General features: G+C 38.3%; 1 protein-coding gene across 1 annotated transcript in view; it reads left to right on the forward strand.

Moving 5' to 3' along the window:
* SVEP1 (sushi, von Willebrand factor type A, EGF and pentraxin domain containing 1) overlaps nucleotides 1-12,919 on the forward strand; it is a 134,708-nt gene that overhangs the window by 21,501 nt on the left and 100,288 nt on the right. Inside the window, exons 2-3 of the mRNA XM_074931869.1 lie at nucleotides 4,340-4,595; nucleotides 5,814-5,990. Of these exons, the coding sequence (XP_074787970.1) occupies nucleotides 4,340-4,595; nucleotides 5,814-5,990 (433 nt within the window). The remainder of the gene's footprint in view (nucleotides 1-4,339; nucleotides 4,596-5,813; nucleotides 5,991-12,919) is intronic.

Raw genomic sequence — 12,919 nt, forward strand, 5'->3', positions numbered from 1 at the left:
GTGGCCTGTCCCTCATGTCACTGTGATTTCACAGAAGGAAACAAAATGTTAACCGGACCACCAGACATATACAGATGATTTAGAAATAGACTTATGTCTCTTTTTTTTTTTCTTCCTCCCTCAACTGTTGAATGTTTCTTCCTTTCCCTTGTTCTTTTCCTCTGCTGTCATACAGCAGGGATTCTGTGTCTAGAGTTACAGCTGCAAGATATGAGGGCCAAGCTGTACAGTGGCTTTGTTTTCTTTTGATTTCTGGGGGCAGTATGTAGCAATCCTGTCTGTTTCTCTGCTCAGATTCCCTGGTGCCTGAAGATTCGAGTCCCTCAAGCAGCAAGCAGACAGCTTAGAGTTTTCCTACCTGTTAGCTCAATTTGTGTCTGTGTGTGACAGCAGTGTTGCCCCAAAGAGGAGATTGCCCTTTCACATGTAGAGGACAGAAGAGCTGTTGGCTGCTTGCCTTATCTCAGGGTCATGTAGCTAAGGGATATTTGCCCCTCAAAAATGGTCTTTTCCTGATGCTTCACACTCACTCTAACTGATGACCCACATATTTTAAGAGGGCTTGGTAAGCTATTGTACACAAGGCCTACAGACAGGGAACCTTTCTTGATCGGGTCAGAAGGCATGGAGGATTTGTGTAGTCTGCACAGCAGTTTCAGAGGGCATTGGTGGTGGTCTAGTTTTGTAAAGCAGAGATCTCTGCTAATTTATTAATAAGAAATAATAGTCCTTTCTGAGATCTGTGTTGTCCTGGCTAGGCTACTCTGGGTCAAGCTAGTTTTTTCATTGGCCATGCAGACATGTCCCTGTATTTTGGGAAAATACAGAAGTTTGATTGACGCCTACTATGAGTATCACTTGCTGAAAAACTAAGGCAATGTGTAATGCCATCCATTACCTTCCACTGCAAAGTTTGTGCAGCTTTGTGCTAGACATAGAGGAAAACAGTGCTGAAAGGATATTACTGAAATTGCAAAGCCATGTCCTGCCAAAATTAAGCTTTGTTCCCCCTTCTGTAAGTCTTACGACATAATCACGAGTTGAAAACATATTCTGCTACAGCAAGCTGCATGCAGGTGGGATCTTTAGAGAATTGCACTGGCAATCTCCATTATGTCTCTTAACCCTGTGCAAGTTGTGATTTCTTCCTCAGTTACACAAGTTCCACAACTTGCATATATTTGGGGCGTATTTTTCCACTTTCATTATAAATGTGATTTACAGATTGAAAGTTCCTTCTGCAAAGCTCAGAGATGCAATGGTTGCAAAAAATAAGTCAGTATGGACAACATATGTTTTTTCTCATCTTGTTATTTGAAATAAAAGCCATTTTCACTGAAGCAGCTTGAGACAGACATCCTGAGTGGAAAATTTCAGCCTGAATACTTAAGAAGTTGGATAGAAGTTTATGTTGCTTACATGCTATTTTAAGATAGCATAGTTAATGCTAAATGTATTAATTATATATGTTAATCATAAATAGCACCACCCTCTCTGCCTGCAATGCCACTTGTCTTAGAGCATCTGTTTCAGAATGCATTTTGAAATCAGGCATTTGTATTTTTTTCCTACTGTTTGTCTTCATATTGCCTTATCTTCCTGATTCTTTTCATTCTGGTTTTCCACCTCATTCTGGTTTTTCACTTCATTCTGGTTTTCCACTTAAGCATGACTTAAGCAACATGAGGAACAATAGGTTTGGTTTGTGAAGAGTATTTGTATCTGCAAGAAAACTTGGTTTCACTCCCTTTGGGTTTTGCATACAAATAGTAATAAAATCAAGCCCAACAGCAACACATTTCTTGGCAGTCTTTCAGACCATGGTGCCAATAGTCTGTGCTTTTATTTATGGTGTGTGTGCTTGTGTTTGTTTAGTATCTACCTGAAATCAGTGAACTGCCAAATCAAAATCAAGTTGTCCTGAAATGTGGCCTAACAGAGAAAGGTTACAAATCTCTGCAGGTTCTTTGGACTGGCCTAACTTGTAAGCTTTTGATTGATCTGAAAGCCGGACAATTTTACTTTCTAAGTCTTACTTTCAGATTTTGTAATAAAACTACTCATTTCAGTTCATCTCAGGTTTGGAATTTGTGTTTGTTAAGGGTGACTTAAATACATGTACTGCTCATCATATAATGACATGATTTCTGAGGTATCATTTGACTGTCTGTCAAATGTGGTTTGTTGTATTGATTGTAGCATGTTACAATCTATTGAAATAAAAGTGGTAGTAATTTGTATGCTACTAAGTTGAAATTCTGCCCAGACACTACCGAGTATTGTCACAAATGTTTTGTCTGAAGTATTAGAAGGAATTATCCTTAAATCTATAGATGGCAGCAGGGTGGAAGGGACTATGGGCAATTTCTGAGGCCATGACAGACAAGCTAAAGTGATCCTGGCAAACTGTTTTAAGGAAGAAAAGCACAATTCAGCAGGGACAAATAGGGAATGCTGTGTTTGGGCTAAAATAACCAACCCACAATCCAGACATCTGTTGGGAGAAGATTAACAATAACTCAGAAGTGGACCTTATAATTTACTGGGTGAAAACATAAAATGACATGAAAATATGTTGTACTTGTTACCTCAGATTTGCAAGAAAAACAAATGTATCACCAACAAAAAAGAATTCACTGTGGTGGGAGGTACAGATAGATTTAATGTAATAGGAGCAAGCAGTTGGCACTGAATAAAGAAAACCGAGTGTTCTTTGAGTCACTTCTTTCTCTTCAACAGGTTACATGCTAAACTTCATAACTATTGTCTCTGACTTGACATTCAATCCTTGAATGCATCATGTCATAAGAAACTAATGATTGTTGTCACGCTTCAGGTTTTGTTTTCCATGCATAAAATTACAGTTTTGAGGACTGCTTATTTTTCCAGGTTCCGGTTTCCTAGTGCAGTTGTGCTGTTAGTGAAGATTCAGTAGCTGACTGTAGGAGGCATGCTGAGGGTGCATTTTAGGGAAGCAAGTCAACCTGTACATGGTCACTCTTTTGAAGCTTGTTTTGTAGGAGATAGACCCAAATTCTTTGCTTTTTATTTATAATTTACTAGCCTGGCAATGAGTAGGAACTCGTTTCTAACTAATCCCATGTTCTCCTCTGTTTCTAAAACCTATTCAACTTTCCTTTATAAAGAGAGTCTTATGAAGCTGCATTGGGCACAGCTATATTTTTGTATTATACATCACGTATCTGAGATGCCTTTTTTTTAAGACTGTTGTTACTGTCTCACTACCTTTTCCTTCATACCCATGCGTATGTATGTACATGCTATGTGGCATGTTCTCTGTCTCTGCATCCAATACTAAATTTCTTCTGGCTTTACCAGGTGAATAGCTTTTTCATCTGCCTTATATGGGAAGAGAATGTCACAGCCACTATTTTGTCTTCCAGAAGTTCAGTAGATTTCACCTTCTAGACAAGGAAATGGTGCAGGACAGGTGGGAAGGAACATGTGGAAATTAAAAATTCCTGGGCTTGTGGCCAGGTAATCACAGTGGAAGCGTTAGCCCCTTATAGATTCCTCCTGTAAAGTTGATACTGTGTGTAAGAGCTGTTTTCAACATCTGTATCTACAATTTTGACTGATTCTTCACCTTCCATTGATCTGTCAGTCCCTACAATTTTTCCAATAGATCTGTGGATTTTTTTGAGCAAAGTAATCCCTAATAAAATACTTCTCATGCTTCTCCAGTAATTACATACTGAAGGCCACAATAATGAGAACAGGTGTGCCACCATTTGTGGCACATTTTCAGCTTATTTTCATAGTGGAGTTTGGTGAGTTTTCATCTACGTGAATGGTCAAGTGAGTTTGGAACTGAATGGCATGCATATGCTGAACGGAAAAGCAACATGGACCAAACTGGCAACTGATAACACATCCACATTATTCCCATGGCACTGAGTCAGTTGGCAGCATCTAAACTTCAGTCCCATGGGTCTCGAACTAGATTTTCAGTGTTTGTATTACCTATTCCAACTGCAGTCTGAATGAAGCTGCTAAAGCACTGGTCAGGATCATTGCTGTCTGACACATGGGTGACTTTATCAGTCTGTGATAAGTGTCGCATTTCAGATGGTGTCATGATTTCTGTGATTTCTGCAGACTAGCCATCTGAAGTATGACTCAGTGGTTGGCCTTGTCTAACAACAGGCTCTGCTTGCAGATGGCAGATCTTCATTACAGTGAGTGGTCTTGCAAGAACTTAATCTAGCTGCGTAATTCAAAGAAAAGGAGCCACATCACCACATCATGGGTGAAGTAGTGTAGAGATCAACCACTGCTAACCCTTTCTTGAGGTGTGCCATTTAATTTTCTCTTCCAGCAAATATTACGGCATGCCCGTGGAAATGCCACAAAGGTGATATTTCTCATTACTGATGGATATTCCAATGGGGGAGACCCACGGCCCATTGCAGCATCCTTGCGTGAATTTGGAGTGGAGATCTTCACCTTTGGGATATGGCAGGGGAATATCCGAGAACTGAATGACATGGCATCCCATCCAAAAGAAGATCACTGTTACCTTCTTCACAGTTTTACTGAGTTTGAAGCTCTGGCACGCAGGGCTCTTCATGAAGGTATTAACCTACTAACCTCAGAAGTCTACAGAGAGCAGAGAGGTCTGAATAGAAGGACCTTCAGTACTGTCTTGTAATTACATTTCATGTATTGTTGATTTACTTCTTTTGTTTGGGATTTTTTTTTCCTTTTACTTTCTAGCAGAGGTGTTCATTCCTCAGGTAAAAGGATAAACTGTTTGACTAACTCTTCATCAACAAAATGTGAGCCAAATTCTCCTTGGTATATACGTACTTGCCTCCATTCTGCTCTTCATTTTGTCCACAAAGAGCAGACTGTGGTCTTAGGCCAATGTAATTTATGCTGTAGGTGAACCTGCTAGTCAGATACATGGTTGCCCAAGAACATCTAGTACACACCTTAGGACTGTAAGCGAAAACATAGCCTTAATACCTGTTGGTGTTTTAAACAGCAACAAAAGCTAGCCTTTTCAGGACTGATTGAGATCTGTGCATATAAGGGTAAATATGGTTTACATTTATGACCTTACGCATTCAGTAAAATTGGAAAGAGCAAGGGATGGAAAGAGAGTTGGGACTGTGTTTTTATCATTTTTTAATCTACTGTATTCTAAAAAAAATTCTTCGTGAAACTAGAATGTTTAGACAAGCAAATGGAGACATATAACTAGACCTTTGTTTGTAAGCCAGTGATGCTTGATGGAGGCTTAGAGCATGCATCAGACTAGCCATTAGCATTTATTTGCTACATTTGATGTGTAAAAGCATGCTGCTTTTACATAAGTAGTGTGTTTTACTGCCATTCTGTTTGTTCCAGGTAGGGTTTAATTGGTCTCTGTGAATGTGCCAAAGGAAAGATTTAATTTTTTTTAATATGACCAAGTGGTTACACATGCCATGACCAAACGCTCTCCTGATTCTAAAGATGGCATCGACCAAAGCCAGGAAAAGCTGTTTCAGCAGCTTCTGTTGGGAGTGAGACTGCATTCTGGCAGTCATATGTTCAAAAGAAGTCAAGTGAGAAAATTTGAGGATCTTTATGCTATGGATTTCAGTGAGCCTTTTTCCAGAATAAGAACACCAGTTTATTTTTTTTTTTACATTTTAAGTGTAGCAAGGATCTGGTTCATGGTGCCATCGTTACTGCTTAGAACTGGAACCTAGGGTTTTTAAGAAACATTTCACTAATGACATAATGTGAGGCTGTGGGGGAACTTTTGGTTGGTATTTTTTGTTAATAAATTGATACCATTTCAGACCTGCCCTCTGGCAGCTATATCCAAGAAGATATATCGCATTGTTCATATCTCTGTGAGGCAAATGAAAACTGCTGCGACATCATGGCAAGCTGTAAATGTGGCACTCACACTGGCCAGTTTGAGTGCATCTGTGAAAAAGGATACTACGGGAAAGGACTACAACATGAATGCACAGGTGAGTCTCATGTCTTGGTGCTTGGGTTTCTCCGTATGCCCTGAATACATGGCTAATATAGTTGAGAGCAAAAAGCTCTGTTTGGGATTATGTCTGTGAACTTGGATGAGAATGTATTTGAGGCTGATGGAAAACTCTCTCTGGCTGCAGACATGGAATAGCTCTAGCAGTCAGACTCACCTCATGCCTTGTCTCCAGCAATAGCCCGAAGAGATGCACAGGAAAGAGATGAGAGTAGGGCAATGTCCTGACACTTTACTGTGGCAGTTTTACTACTTCCCTAAAATGCAGGTCACCAACAATTTCTGACCACAGCTTATCAGTTCTGAGGAAATGTATTTTGCACTCAAGTGCTCTTAGAAAATTTTTCTTTCAGGAATTTTGCTGATCACTTTTTGAACTTTCATAAACTTTCCTGTTTGGAGAGGGGCTGTTTATGTGGATCTTTGAAGGATAAATCCTTGGCAAAACCTACAGCCATTTAAATGTTCTTTAATTCTCTTGTGTTGACTTTCAATTACTAAAGAGAAAGAAGGCATTTGGGTCACTAAACAGAAACTTGTCATCACATTTTGCTAAGATTATTATTGTTGTTACTGCTTTATGGACAAGTCCTTTTACCAGTATGCATTCGGAGTCTGCAGTTGACATAGCAATTTACAGTTCTTTATTGTCAGAGAAGGTATGCTGTTTTTATCCAAAGCCATTGATTTTTCTAGGACAAAAGGTTCAAAATTGACAGAGCTTATCTGAATTATATTTGTTTTGTGAGCTGGACAAAAGGAGTAGTTATAATAAAATATTTCTCAACTGTACGGTATTTATATTGATCTTGTTTCTATTCTCTTATTCTCACACTCTGAATATCATAGTTCTCCTTAGTTGTTTCCTCATAAGATGTGAAGTAAGTGCAGTGGATATATGGATCATGGTTGTATAGCTGTTTATGAGGGCCATGCTGCTTTTTAAAATGTGATATTACTTACATGTAGAGAGTCTCTTGGTGTAACTTGTTAGAGTTGGTAGTTCTGTTCAGAGAAGAGACACAGGCAGGTTTGTGACTAGAAGCTAAAGGATTCCCTCAGGGGAAGGTTTAACAAAGACTTTGATAACTGTATGCCTGCATGAGGAAGGTACACTGAGGGATCCAGACTATACATAAACATATGATGGGGGAAAGGTATTGTCTGTCACCAGTGCAAGAAAGAACTGAAATACTCCAGTGTTTGTGTTGGAAAGTTGATCAGTTGTATTATACTCCCTGCCAGTTACCATCTTGTAATTCACCTTGTACCTCTGGAGCATCTTTCCTTTGTTCTGTGTTAAGAGAAATAGGTCAGCAGGAATTCTCATTGGGTTTTGAGTGCAACATGAATAGAGGAATCTAGAGTCCATGTCAGCACTGGCGTATTGGATCAGAATCCTATTTTATGTAAGTGGGTCCAGCTTCCTTGTGTGCTCAATTAACTCTAAACAAAGTTACACTATTCCATTTTGCTTATTTTCAGTTGTAATTCTAGCTTACTTCAGACAAAATGAAATTTCCTCTTAATTTTTGCTTTTGTAATTCAAGTCAATTTCCTCCTCCTCAAGTGCCCTACTAACCTATTGAACAAAATAAATGCAGCATTTCTGCCTCTATCAATAGCTTATATAATTAAATATTGTTTTAACCTATTCTTAAAGATAGTGGGTCTATCATATTAGAGTTACCCTTTCTACATGAAAGGACCTTTTGATGGGGTGAGCATACTTTTTGAGTGTCACCAAAAATTATAAAATGGGTACTTTGCAGCTGCAGAGAAGTTTCATTTTGACATCATTAGCAGGTGCTTCAAAAATAAGTTTTTTAAAAAGGGTTAGTATTAGATACACTGCAAATAAACTGACGATTGCAGCCATCGGCTGTATATGTGAAGATAATTGAAGATGCATACATTAGGAAGAATTTGACCTCAGTAACTCAAAGTCGTTTTTTAAAATACGTCTGCTCTGCTCAACTACTGTATTCTTCTTTTAGACAGACAGAAACAAATTGAAACATATTCTTTAAAGGAAAACCAGCATATTTTGAAATCTTTTATTCTGAAAAGGATTCCAGCCTTTTTTTTTTTTAACGTTTCCCAGCTGAGCATAGCTGTGGATTTGTAAAGCATAAGGAATCTTAAGAATGCATCGTAACTTTTCTTCACTGTATAATGTGCAGGAGGACTTTTGGCAAGTTTACAGTGACAGGACTTAAATTTTAATTAGACTACTTTTAGGTTTTGATTGGTTAAACTTGCAGATAGTTCACTAGCCTATGTTTACTTAATACAGTACAGCTTTTTTTAAGAGTTTTCATTAAGATGGGACAACGTTCTTCTGTGACTTATATGTTCTTTTTACTATTTTATTTATTTTCTGTGGTTGTTTTCTGTATGCTCTCGAGCTTATGCATTGTATGACCCTTACTATTGTTTAGGGTTTTAAATGTGAGGCATCAGAATAACTATGTAAAAATCCTAACAGTTCTTTGCTTTCCTAATTACCTGAAAACACTTGCTAGAAAGCTTCCATAAAATAAATTAGGAGCCACATGCTTTGTGCCAAAAAGCAGAAATTGGCTTCAATGTCCCCCTCCTGTTCTTTGTAATATTGTTGATGATGTGCCACAGAAAGAAGAACAGACTCACTGTTCTCTACTTTAAAAAGCTAACCAAACAAAAGCTTCTTGGCCCACACTAGGAGCCTCATGCAGCCAGTGACATCTGTGACAATTGTGACAAAGAAAGGGAGAAGGAGGAAGAACAGAGGCAGTATCATAACCAGTCCCAAGTTTTGTAGACTATTTAAGCCCATCGTCTTCAATAATGCTTCACTTTTTTTTCTCCTTCCTTTCCTTGATTACAGATGTTGAGTTTCAAATTAAGAGAGAACCAAACAAAAATACAGAGATCAGAAAAAAAAAACACAAAAAACCAACCAAACAAACAAAAAAACCCCCAAAAAACTGTGTTTTCTAGTATCTAAGACTTCTAAGACTGCCTTCCATTCCACCAATAAAAAGATGGGCTGTTCATGTCACAGAATCACAGAATCATCTAGGTTGGAAAAGACCTTGAAGATCATCCAATCCAACCATTAACCTAACATTGACTGTTCCCAACTACACCAGATCCCTCATCACTATGTCAACCCGACTCTTAAACACCTCCAGGGATGGGGACTCCACCACTGCCCTGGGCAGCCCATTCCAATGTCCAACAACCCCTTTCTGTAAAGAAATAAAGAAATTACTTCCTAATATCCAGTCTAAAATTCAACTGCTTGTTCCATGGAAAATCCGTTTGTATCTTCTTCTCTGTCTTAGGAAGTTAGGAAGTCTTTAACACATTTTTTTCAGCAAGACTCACCAGAGGAAGTTCTTTTTTAACTGGACTCTTGATTTGAATGACCTTTTAGGTTCATTGATGATGCAACAAAAGAATGATACCTATCATGTTCATCTCATCAGTTACCTCCTAAGCAGAACAGCAGTTACTGGAGGTCAGGGAACTGTTGTCTTAAAACCAGGAGCTTCTTTTATCTAACATGTGGACCCCATTTTTTGCAGCACAAGGTATTAATGAAGATGATGTCCCGTTGGCCTGGCAGAACTAGTAAATGAAATACTTGTAGTCTATGCTAGTTATTCCTTCTTTTGCTTATTTTTGATCCACTACTTGAGTATAATTATTGAAATGTAGAATTTCACCATATGTATAAGTATTCAGTGGGTTGCCTAGGCTTAATTTAGGAGTATGCCGCATATAATTTATCATCTGCACAGCCACTAGGGCAACAGATTTCCCTACAAAACAGCACATGGACTAGATCTGTAAAGAGCCTTTCCAATGAAACCTGAAATCATGGAAACTTTGAATTTTATTTACAAATTTTAATTCAGAACACATTCACTGAAAAGACTTTAAACTTTGATGAAATGGAGGTCCATCAAGGCAGGAGAGATTTGCATCTTGTGGTTTCTTGGATTTTGGACCCAATTTTCAGATGAGCATTTTCTTCCACTAGATTTTCGTGATTCTTCCTGTTGAGAATGCAAAACAAAACCTGATGTTCATGGGTTGGATAGCTTTCTAGTTGGGGGAAAAAAAAAAAAAAGTGTTTAGTATATTACTAGAAGTTCTTTTTTTCGTCAGACAGGAAGAAATTTTCATTCCAGTGGTGATTCCAATGGCATAGTCAAAGAAAGCTAAACATTTCTTCTGCCATGCTGTGTCCTTCCTCCCTTCCTTTTGATAGGTGCTTCTGCCCTCTGGAAGCTGGGTCACCCTTTCTCAATATTCCTTTTTGGAAGGTGTTCCTTTAGTTACCCTGTAGAAGTTACTGCCTTAATGAAGTTTTACCAACCATCTTGAACTTGTCATACTGTATGTGGAAATTTTCACTAAGTTTACAAGGTCCATCCAAGCCCCAAGGCATCCAGTTAACAACACATATCATAGCATGGACTACACTCTTCAGTGGGTGCCTCTCATGAATCTGGAGGAGAACCACCAGCAGCACTCTGAGATTCTACTGGTAATTGACAAGGAGGGAAAACAGAACAGGAAAGGGAGTGTGAAAAAGAGAGTGTACAAAATGTCTCCAGCCACAGTAAGACCTCAGGCTAAATGTGCCTGTTGAATCTGAAGGTTTGAATTAGTTCACAGACCTGCAGATTTTCAGTCTCAGGATTTAGTTTCTGCTCTCTCACAAGGCAGTGCCATTTCATGCTTTCATCTATTGAATCTGCATCTTAAAACTGGACAAGAGTTTGTTTTGGTTCTTCTTTTCACCTTGGTTTTTAATTTCTAAATAAGAAAAATATTCTTCAGTTCTAGCTTAGCTCTCACTAAAAGAAGGCTTCTCCTGAGACCTGATGCCATTGAAAAATGGCAAATTGAAAAAGAAACATCTCCTTGAGGAAAATGTCAGATGGCTCCTAGTGTGTTACCTTGTGACACATAAACCTGCAGATCTTGATAACCAAAAAGAAAGCAGATAAAAATTTTAAACAAGATGAGTTGGAAAACCTTGGATTACAGCTGGGCAAGGAAGTTGGAATGTACATGCTTAATTAAGCATTAACTAATGCTTACAAAAACTGAGCAGTTTGGAGAGACCTGGAGACTCATCTATGTACAGATAGAAAAGGCTTGACTGGAGAGTCTTTGTGTACAGCACCTGTCGAGTGCTTAACAGCTCTCTATAATCATGAACCCCTTTTGTGGGATGAAATACTTTTGTATACTTTACTCTTTTTAATTTATTTTTAAGAATGTTTCTTCCACGTGGAGCTGCCTTCTGTTACTGACTCTTTGTCTCTGATAATATGCAGAGGTTCTGTTGTGAATATACTCTGTTAAAATGACTGGTTGTCATGTAAGGAGAAGAGAAAACAAGAAAGCATGGATCTAAACCAAGAGGAAGGATGCAAAATACCAATGACTAAGCAACAGCGAATTGATGCCTCATTAATACTGGCAAAAACATTTATCACTGTCATTCTGTGTATTTTTTCTTTTTCTTACAAGACTTGTTTAACTCATTATGGGCAACAGTCTGAGCATAACACTGCAATGGTTATGTACAGAAGAAATGCAAATGAGTGTTTTTCTAGTGAGGGTATCATAACATCATGATGGGTAAGTATAGAAGAAATTAGGGTACTGGAAGACAAGTGGGTGAGGAAGGTGGGTATAGCAAGCAAGTGCTATAGACAAGGCCATGGAACTTTGGTAGGTTGATCACCTTGAAAAAAGTCTTTTTAAGACTTAATAATGCAAAACCATGATTATTGTTTGCATAAAGACTGAAGAAGATGGCTTTTAACAGATATTTGGTGTGGAAAATAAATACATCTGGAAGCAAGCAGGCATCCTTTCTCAGATTTTTTTACATTGAAATCTGTCTTCTCAAAAATTTGTCCCCTGAAGCCCAGTATTTCCTGCTTTGCTTTGGGAAATTCAGGTGGAGATTCTTGGGCATGTTGCTATAGGAAGCAAAGCAAAGGCTGAGTAAAAAAAAGTATTTAGACGCTACAAGAATTTTCAAAACGGAGCACACAATAGAGATAAATTCCTTTGGTAATTTAGAAGTGTAATGTCAGTAAATTCTTCATGTCAGGAGGGGGTTTTTTTGGTAGGAATGACTCTGACACAGATTAATGGTAGCTTGCATGATACTGAAGTGGTTTTGCTTGCATTTTAAGTGGCTTCAGGCACCGAAGTAGCTTATTTCCAATCTGTAACCTGTTTTATGAAGATGGGGCATTTCTGGCAGTGGAAGCTTCTTTTGCTGAGTTTACTTCTTGAAGCCTTATGAGCTTGTACCCACAGAGTGATGCCAAAAAGGTTCCTAAGGTACAGCGTGTATGAAGCGATAACAGGTATTGTCAATTACTGAAGTGTTTCTTATGGTAATGTAAAACCCAGAAGGATCGAAGTATTCATAACTGAGATGAGGCAGATCATGCAAACTTGCTTGAAGGTTTTCCTTTGGTATGGTGGAAGATTGTTGTTTTGTAATTTCCAAAGTAGAATTTTGATCCAGATCTAGTCCCATCAAAAAAACTCTTTAAAAAAATCTAGAGTCAGACAGAGAGCTTTCCACACCGTCATAGAAGTGTAGAAGTTTTAACATCTAACCAATGGCTTTGCTTGCAAAATTGTAAAAAAAAGAAAGGAGCTTTTCTTGGTCACTTTGATACAGGTTTTTCACCTGAACAAATGATGTGTGCAGCTGGTGTGTTTTAACCATATCCATAGTTTTGATAAGCCTGTTGAAGTGAGTAAGAGTATTTCTGCTAGTGTTAGTGAGTTTTGGATCAAGTCCTTGCAACTGAGTGACTCATTTTTCTCTCCAGGCCTTATGTATCAGCTTATATACCTCTTCTGTTGGAAAAG

Source organism: Athene noctua, chromosome Z (assembly GCF_965140245.1).
Source record: "Athene noctua chromosome Z, bAthNoc1.hap1.1, whole genome shotgun sequence".
NCBI classification, from domain to species: Eukaryota; Metazoa; Chordata; class Aves; order Strigiformes; family Strigidae; genus Athene; species Athene noctua.